The following is a 9,510-nucleotide window of genomic DNA, read 5'->3' as shown; positions in this document are numbered from 1 at the left end:
AATCAGATACTATGCATTTGAAATAAGATAGTGGAGTTTTTATTTTAAGTGTAAATCCTCTTATTTCAAATTCCCTGCCATTACTTACCTGCTCAAATCAAGGAAAAAATATACCTTTTCCAAGAAAAAAATTGATTTGCGTTGCAATTTTTGCAGTGAAAGCACAAATTGTAGAGAATGTTGAAGGACTGTGAACATGATGTTTAAATCATGGCAGAAATCCAATATTTTTCCAATCGCATTTTCCTTCAAGCCTGGTGAGGTGTTAAAAACTACATATAATTGTATGGTCTTTTCTGGGAGACAACTTTTGTGGGAACCTGAGCTGGTCCTCACACATAGATACGTATCTGAAGAAGATCCATAAGACCAATTTCTGTGCAACTCAAGAAATACAAACTCATAATTTTCTAAACAGTAATGGTCAAGACTGTAACAACTAGACCAGGTGAGATACCGCCAGGCCTGACTTTCCCTCTATCCAAGACCTGTAGGCTAGAACACCAGTATGCTCTCTGTCAACCTTTGTTAATGGATTGACAGATTTTAGCTTTGAAATCAGTGCTACAGGGTGCTAATGACAAAATCTAGCCAAACCCAGAGCTAGTTTCTTTTTCTAGATTGTCTCTCTGAAAAAAAAAAATCATTCTAAATCTAGATAAGTCACTTTTTCTGAAAAGAAGCACATTTGTTATTGAATTAAAGGAGATAAAAGAGACATTTTGCCAATGGAGCAAGACATTTTAGATTTAGAATAAGAAAATACAATTACATTACATGCTGAACTCCCTCCACCCCCTCCCCACACGGTCTGCTCCAGCCACCAGGCAGACAGGAAGCTAAGACTGCCCCTCTCTCTCTCTCTCTGTCTCTCTCTCTCTCCCTCTCTCTCTCTCACACACACCCACACACCTCTCTCTCACACACACACACACACACACACACACACACATACACTGTACCAGAGACTGCACCTTACCTGCACTACCTCAGCCTGGAACAAACTATTGCTGCTGTTTTTATTGCTTTTTATTGTAATGCTTATACGTCATATTTATATTTACCTTACCACTGTTTCCTGTCATGTCCCGCACTTTATGTCAGTTTTTAAATGTCAGTCTTGTATATTTCTTGTATATTTGTATATTGCAGAGAGTAAACGTAATTTCATTTCCCTTGTATGTCTTGTACATATGTAGAAAATGACAATAAAAGCTGACTCGACTTGACTTGACTTATTTCAAGTACATATTATTGAATTATCTTATTTTAGGAGTAAAAATACTCATTCCATTGCCAAACTATCTCATTTACCTACACAAAAAAGGGTAAATGCACTTAATTTAAGAAAAATTAACTTATTTCCAGATCATTTTTCCAGTGTGAACACCTGTCAGCCAGGGTAGTATCATACTTTGATGGAAACAAATCCAACTGTTGCACCTATGCAAATGACCTTTACCCTTTTTATTTGTGAAAATAAAATAAAAGAATGGCTGCATCTACACACTTGTACCCACTGCTCATGTTCCTGTCTTATTTCATTTTATCTATAGATATTTTTTTCTTACGTACCACACATGTTGTTTGGACTGCTTATTAAAACGTGAGCTATGGAAAACAAAAGTTAGATTCCTTGTTTGTAAAAGAAGGGATTCTAATTTTGATTTGTGTAGAATTCATGTAAACTAGTACAGAAAACACAGCCTGAAAAAAGGCTTGATGACATTCAGTAATCTCCTTTGCAAGGAAGACCTGGTAAGATGTTTCCTGCCTAGGATCCCAAAGCTTTTGGCATGCTGCTTAAACGTTCCACTCTAATTGTAATTCCCTTTATTGTCCTACGATGGGGAAATTCACTCTCTGCATTTGACCCATCTCCTTGGGGAGCAGTGGGCTGCCATTGTGTGGCGCCCGGGGAGCAGTGTGAGGTTAAGGGTTTTGCTCAGTAACCCAGAGTGCCGGCAGTGGGGATTGTGCGGTTAATTGGAACCTTCTCAGTGGACAACCGTACTGCTCTAACCACTGGGCCAACACTTCTCAATTGCAGTGAAGAATGGTTCTGCTAAATACTAACTCATACAAAAATGAGTACAAATGAATGATAGAAATGTGCTTTTCAGACTTACAATTTTAAAATACAGATGAAATAAAACAAGTTTCATAATTTCCCTTCCACTGTATAAATATGTGTTACCTTTTGTGGTTCTCTCACATGCAATACCAAGGTAAGACATTAAAGTTGGTGGTGGTAATGTGAGAAAATAGGATTAGGGGTTTTCACTGCACTGTGACATTTAGTTACATTTTAATTTAGCCTTTTGGATTTGAATAATAGTATTATCTAAAGAAACACAATGAGGGCTATGCTTTCTCCAACCTAAAGCCTGGTTTTACCGCAGCCAGGTAGGGTGAGAGTGGTCCTGAAAGATGGTCTGTATAAGCTGAGCTGTGAACCTCTCTACACTGCAAAAACAATCTAGAAATATGTAAAAATTTCTTAAATTCAGTGTATTAACAAATAAAAATGGTAAAGGTCATTCGCATAGGTGCAAAAGTTGGATTTGTTTCCATCAAAGTATAATACTACAGGTTTTCTTGCTGGAAAATGTATCTATAAATAAGTAAAATTATCTTAAATTAAGTGTATTTAGCCTTATTTCCAATGGAATGAGTATTTTTAATCTTAGAATAACATAATAAGATAATATGCGCTTTAAATAAGATGATGCAATTGTTTTTTCTTATTTTAAATGTTCCATTTGCAAAGTGTCTCACTTACCTCCTTAATTCAAGAAAAAATGCACTTATTTAACGAGAAAATTAATTATTTATATTTCATTTTTTGCATTGTATTTCATCATTGCATAAAAAAACACACTTTTTAACATCTAAACTGATTTTAATTGAACCAACACACAGTTTAAGCTAAAGGTACAATCTTTAATATATTACTGAAGGAAAAGGGAATGGATAAGGTCGTATAGTGATAACATTCACTAAAACAGAAACTAATGCTTAGTTTAGCCTGAGCCACATTTACATTGTTGTTGTCTGAGTAATTATACTTCAACTCTTCAGAGATCTCCATCCCATACTTCCTGACCAGAAACACAGGCATACACTTTGATTGATACAAAAGTAGAGCATCACAGTTCTGCTAAATGTGCACACATGCACTCAGAGAAATGAACCAATGCAGAGTTTATTTTTAAGCAAATAAATCTATTAGATTTCAATTAAATACTAACATTTTTACATTTTATTTATTGAAATGACCTATATTCTATATAATTATGTTAACTTTAAAATATATTTAATGTAATTACTTAATACATATTAACACGGTTTAAATAATCAAAGCTGTAAAACAAATATGATTCTTTTAGTTAGAATGTATTTAATTGGTTTACATACAATTTAGAGTAAGTGAAATCGGGAAACAGGAAATTACATCCTTATGTTCCCATCGGACGCCATCTTCATTCCTCAGGTGTGGTGCTTCAGCGTCAATGGTGAGTAATCTTGAGTCATCCTTTTCCTGCTTACATACATTTTATATACATGTATTGTTTGTGCAGTCATATTACATTATTGATTCATTGGTGATTAAATCAACGTGTTTTGAATTTAAGCTGTTTTATCTTTAGGCCTATAAATACTCCTACAAGGAGCTTCATTTCATACAGAACAATACAGGACAGTAAACTACTCCTCATGTTTTGCATGTGTAAATAGAGCACCACATGGGCCCCAATGTACCACACTCATAATTACTTGTTCCTTCTCCATGTGTGTGGTTCGATTTTGAAATGCGCACAGCCTACCTCTTCTTCGTCGTGTGTGGACCTTCTATTGAAAGCCAGGTGGTTCAAAAACACGTTTTGCATAATTTCTTCAACTTTTAATTTGTCACACATGACAGGTTGAGACTGTGGCCATTTCTCAACATGTGTACTTGTGCTTTCTCATGTGCAGGTGTACTCGAAAAACGTCACCAGCCTAAGCCCTAGTACCGCTCCAATTCACAAGAACAGCAGCCCGAGAACAGACAAAGTCCCCAGATATTGTTCTTGCCCCTCCCTCTTTACTGAGTATGCATCAGAGCAGACTTGTCCGTTCTGGAGATTGACAGCAGTCCCATCATGCACCACTGCAGCAGCAGCTTTCAATGGGGCGCTAACAAAGTTCAGAGAATTAAGTTAAAAGTTCTCTTTTCTGTTGCTGTTGTTCAATAAAAGTATGTTTTAAAAGTACATATAATAAAAGTATATATAAGTATATATAATAAAAGTGTAATATAATAAAAGTACGTTCATTAGTGTCCAAAACACATGTTAGTCAAGTGTTGCCTGCATGTCAGAAGTCAGGCGTTTTAAACGACTTGGCTTTCCATATCTTTCTGTGCACTCATGTCAACTTTTGTCACTTTCCAGGCATTACCCATCAGGCATAGCAACCTGCCTGTGATTGGCTACTTTTCAGGAAATCCCGCATCTTGACTTGAAGCGTTACCAAAGTAACCAGTGTAAACTTTCTTCCCGTTTCCAGCTGACGTTTGATCTAGCAGAATCTATAAGGCTGTTTTAGCGTAACTATTTTTTAGGTGTCTTATAACCCGGATACCCTACAGCTAATCAGGATCCAGTATATTTAATGTTATATTTTATGAGTTTGCCTACCAACTTCCAATTCTTAAAATGAAGAGATTGGCCTGAATTTGCTTTAGTAGTAGTAAGGAGAGTACAGCATCAAGAGGCAGGATTTCCTAAAAAGTAGCCAATCACAGACAACTGACTTTATCCGGTGGGTAACTCCTTCAAAGTGACAATAGTTGATGTAGGCGCACAGAAACAGGTCAACATGCAAGTAAGAGAGAATCCATAAGTGCGTAAAACGCAAATCACAGAAAAGCAGCATGCCCTCATTGTTGTGATTTTAGGCCTCATACTATTAAATCTGTGCTCATTCAAAATGTGCATGGATAGCAGTTTACATGTGTTATTTTCAAAATAAACTTTTCGTATATGTTTTTTTTTTACATGTGGACTTTTGGCAGAATTTGGACACAATACGAGACAAAGATTCTTATACTAATACTTACTGTTTTGTGAAATATCATTAAAAAAGCTCATTAATTACTGCTTGTGTCAATAAAAAAGGTAAATATTTTACATTATATGTGCTATTACTTAATATATCTCTGTGATGATAGAGAAAGAATTAAAAATATGAAATAAAGATGTGATAAATATTTGCTTTATTCTTTTGCAATATAAGACTATTCTGTGATATTAAATGAAAAATACAAAGAATAAATACAAAGCAGAGCCTGAAGAGCCAGGAAGCTGTGAAGTTGGATACAACAAAGGATTTTGTCAAACTAAATTTCACTGATTGATCTGTAGTTGGACAGTGGTACTAACTCTAAATGGGACTCTGTTTGTAGCCTTGCACCATCAGGATGGCCAAGATCACTTCTTTTCATCCGACGCCTGGCCGTTGATCAGGCCAGACTCCCAGAGCTGCCACAGAGGAGCCTTCTGACCTCCTGCTCTGTGAACCTTTACCTCCTGCTAAGAGATAAGACAGAAAAAAGACAAGGGTTTAGCTAAGCTGTTCCTTGATCTTTTCAATTTGACATCTGATCTACTGGTTCTTAAGTAAGCAATCTTAAAAAAATAGAATTTGTTTAAAGTCTGTTCTTTTTTACTGCACATGGAAGTAGCACAAAATAAAATTTTAGGATAGAAAAAGAAAAACAGATCAAGAAATTAATGCTCGATTTTGCTTTCAGGTATATTCCAGATGTTTACCTGCCCCTCCCCGGATATTTTCTGGTCCTTTTTAGAAGGTGGTGGCCAAAGTCTCTCCAGTTTGCCCCTAGACTGCTTAACATCTAAAGGAACAATCAAATAAAACATTTAAGACAATATAACTTAAAATTTGTCAAAAAATATACTAAAAGTCTTTACTTGCAATGTTTACGACCTGTTCAGCCCTTTTGAATAACATAATTATTTTTGGGGACAATTTTATAATGGATTTCCTGTTTGTTTTAAAAGTTTATTAATTAATTTGTAACACATAGAACATTTTAAAGACAATAATATGAGATGTTTTTCACATTTTCTTGCTTAGCATTTATTCAGTCCACCTAGAGACGAAGAAGGTTTGAAATATAAGTGCTAGAAAAAAAAGTGCCAGCTTAAACTTTTAAATAATTTAAAGAAAAACATAAAATTTCCTATGAGAGGGGATTAAAATGCACTTTATCTTTATTGGGTGAACACTAATAAATCAAATTATTCTAAAATAACAGATGTTTTTCTCAGTATAATGCATATTAATCAAGCTTTACTTTAAAAAAAAAACAATAACAGGAATCGAGGCAAACACTATTTGCTTGGTTCTTATTTTAGTTCTTTGCGCATAAGAAAATATTGGAACCAGTCAATGGAACTCAATTAAAAAAACTGTTGTGATTCCTTGGGGGTTTATTAGATTTTCAATATATTTTTAGAAACTGACTGGAAAAAAAAATGACTCACAATTTGCAAAATAACGTGTTGTCAGACATCTACTAGGTGGCTATAGGCCTATCGCTTAAAAACAAAGCAAAAAAAACAGAAAAAACTTACCTGTCACTTACCTGTCTCACAACTACAGACTGAGAAAAAGCTAAAGCTTGTTGCTAAAATAATCGCCCTTGACCGTAAGTGACAAGAGGACACCAAGTTTACAGCCATTAGATAACACTAATAGATTGTTAAGGGAAATCCATTTGAGAGCTAAAAGGTTTAAAGATTGGGATGCAGAACAAACACCAATCTGTTTAATTCTTAATTGAGCAAATTAAAACCAATTTTTTTTCTAGTATAACTTTTGCATTGCTAAATGTTTTATTGAAACACATTATGGTGATGCAGACTAACCTGATTTGAGTGTTTTTGTATATCGATGCTTTTCTTCATCATCACTTTTCTGTCTGTCCTCTCCATACAGAGTGCATCGTTGTCTGCGCAGTTCTTCTTCTCTTTCCTTAGCCTCTCGAATGTCCTTCTCTACCTCAGGCTGCAGGGCCATGGCTGGGCGCAATTTGAAGAAGGGGTTTTGTCTGAGAATGGGGGATCCTTGTCTTTCCTTTGTTTTAGCCCTAGTCTCCAAGAAAGAAATGGGCGATTCGCTATTTATCGAGTCCATGCTCCTGTGCAGTCGCAAGTGTTTGTCTTGTATTGAGTAAGGGGATAAGCGGGTTTTGTCGCGAGAACCACCGGTAAGACTCTTTGATCTTACGGTTTCTGGACTTTTTTCTCTTTCAATGGTGGCAGAGTTGCACAGCCTGAGGGAATGTGCTCTTGAGACAGTACAAGTCTTGAGGCAAAATGTCTCAAGGCTACGTGTGCGTTCCAGAACGGACGGATAAACGTGACTTTTTGTTGCTGAAGTAGGGAGCTTCCTATTCCTCGTTGGACCTTCTGTGTTGACCTGTTGGAAAGCCTCAAAGAGAAGTTTTGTCTCCTTCAACCGGCGGGCCTCCCCTTTGCAATACTCCCCGGGAATCTTACCCTGGTTGACCAGCACCAATTCTCTTTGAATATCCTGACTTATTTCTTTCTGCATCTTCTTTTCAGAAAATTGCCACTGACTTGGTTGTATGGTACAAGCCTTTGTAATGAGTGATTCCAGAGAAACATCTGTCTTGAATGGAATTTCTAATACATCTGGATTATCAGCCAGGTTGAAAACACCACCAGCCCTTTGCAAATTTTGTTTAGCTCGGGCTGCTTCCTGGATCTGTTTTTCCATTGAGGTTTCAGCAGCTGAAAAGCGATGTCCAGTAGAAATTAACGGAATTCCACTGGATATATCCCGAGAGGAGTGAAGTGGTAAAGCTGAAGGAAACAAGATTTCACTGTAATAATCCAAACACTCCTCTTCATCTTTTTTGTTAATCTGATTGTCCTCTGGCATTCCTGGCTGTGTCAGGTAGAGAACATGTTCAGTTTGAACATGTTCTCTGCCATTGTTTTCTTTCTCTGAAAGATTTGTCTTCCCCTCCTCCCCCTTTGTTTCACCCTCCTCTTCCTCTTCTTCGGGTGACTCCCTCATTTCTCCAACGCCCTTGTCCTCTATCTCAGAACTAAAGCTACCTTCTTCCTCAGCTTTTGCCAAATTGATAATATCCTGCCTTGTATTCGGGATGTCATCATGTCGTTGTTGCACCATTTGCAGACGCTGAAGCAGCTGCTCTCCATGTTGGATATCAGTAGCAATCCTTCGGTTCTCATCCACCTGTTCAACCTTTTCTTCTGAATCTTTCCTGACATTCAGCTCAGATCTTGTAGGATTGCCCTCCGAAGATCTAATTCCAACATGCTCCAAAGTTTTACCACCCATCTCTGCAGGGAAGCTGTTGGTTCTTTCTTCCATCCTGTTTTTGGAAAATCCACATAGTTCAGATGGCTCCAAAGATTGTGAATCATTGTTTTTATTGCAATCAGGCATTGTGCTTGATAGCTTGAAGTCTCTCTCATCAATGCAAGAAATGTCCTTGTAAGTTTTGTCAAACTCTGTCTCCAGATTTGTCTGATCCTCAGAGATTTCCTTCTCATTTGAACATATTTGTTCTGTAAATTCGCCTCCTTCTGATTCATAGTTCTCTTCTTCTTTACACAGTTTCGGACCACCCAGCTCCTTGTCTGATTCTTCATCTCCTGAAGTGCTATTCTGCTCTGCTTTTCCAGTCTTTTCATAGCATCCCTCCATCAAAAAATCTGAGCCATCTATGGGTGTTTGGTCTTGACAATCTGTTGGAGAACAGAGCATATCATTGGAAAGTAATGTGTTATCTATAAACTCCATTGAGGACTGTGTTGCACTTGTTATCTCTTCGTCCAGCTTGTTCCGTGCTGCCATTAAACACTTCTCACCATGGTGCCTGTCTAAGCTCCAGGGATTAGTGTTAGCTTTTGTGGCGTCAGCTGCTTCACTTGGTAGGGTCATGCCAGAATCAGATTTTGCATATGTGCTTCCCTCTGTTGGTGACAAAAGAGCCTTGCAGGGCAGAGGCAAAGAGGGCTGGATAAACACATCATCTGGCCCTTCATCATCCATCAAGTTGTAGTAACTTTTGATCTGTGCAGCAGCAGTAACAGCAAATCCATCTTGTGAATTCTTAAAGGTTTCTGAGGAATTCTCTGTATGGTCTGTCATGTCTTCAGAGTCCCTTTTCAAACACAGACCACCATGCTGGGGGAGAGAGTTTGAGCAGCTGAGTTTTATCTTTTAGTGATAATTCAGAGTGGGCTGATCAGTTATTGATCAGTTCTTCCCTTTGTAGGTCATTTAAGCTTCAAGAAAAGACCAACAGAAAGTGTTACTAAGGTCAACAAATCAATCCAAGGCAACAGTTTACTTAAAACAGTATCCTTAAGAAATACATCTATAACTAGATATATCTGTTTTCTTACTGTTTGACATTATTTCAGTCAAAACATTTCATTTTTT

General features: G+C 37.1%; 1 protein-coding gene across 1 annotated transcript; it reads right to left on the bottom strand.

The window, feature by feature from the left end:
- Positions 1-5,243: 5,243 nt before the first annotated feature.
- On the bottom strand, positions 5,244-9,257 carry LOC119790948. Its single transcript, XM_038296725.1, has 3 exons — positions 6,936-9,257; positions 5,817-5,899; positions 5,244-5,576 (listed from the first exon to the last, which is right to left on the bottom strand). Exons 1-3 carry the CDS (start codon positions 9,214-9,216, stop codon positions 5,475-5,477), a joined length of 2,466 nt encoding a protein of 821 aa, XP_038152653.1. The 5' UTR covers positions 9,217-9,257; the 3' UTR covers positions 5,244-5,474.
- Between the last annotated feature and the right edge of the window lie 253 nt (positions 9,258-9,510).

The sequence above is a fragment of the Cyprinodon tularosa genome, unplaced genomic scaffold (assembly GCF_016077235.1).
Source record: "Cyprinodon tularosa strain WSP-4 unplaced genomic scaffold, ASM1607723v1 ctg376, whole genome shotgun sequence".
Lineage (NCBI taxonomy): Eukaryota > Metazoa > Chordata > Actinopteri > Cyprinodontiformes > Cyprinodontidae > Cyprinodon > Cyprinodon tularosa.
Note: the sequence above shows the minus strand (reverse complement) of the source record. Positions and strands in the feature narration are given on the sequence as shown.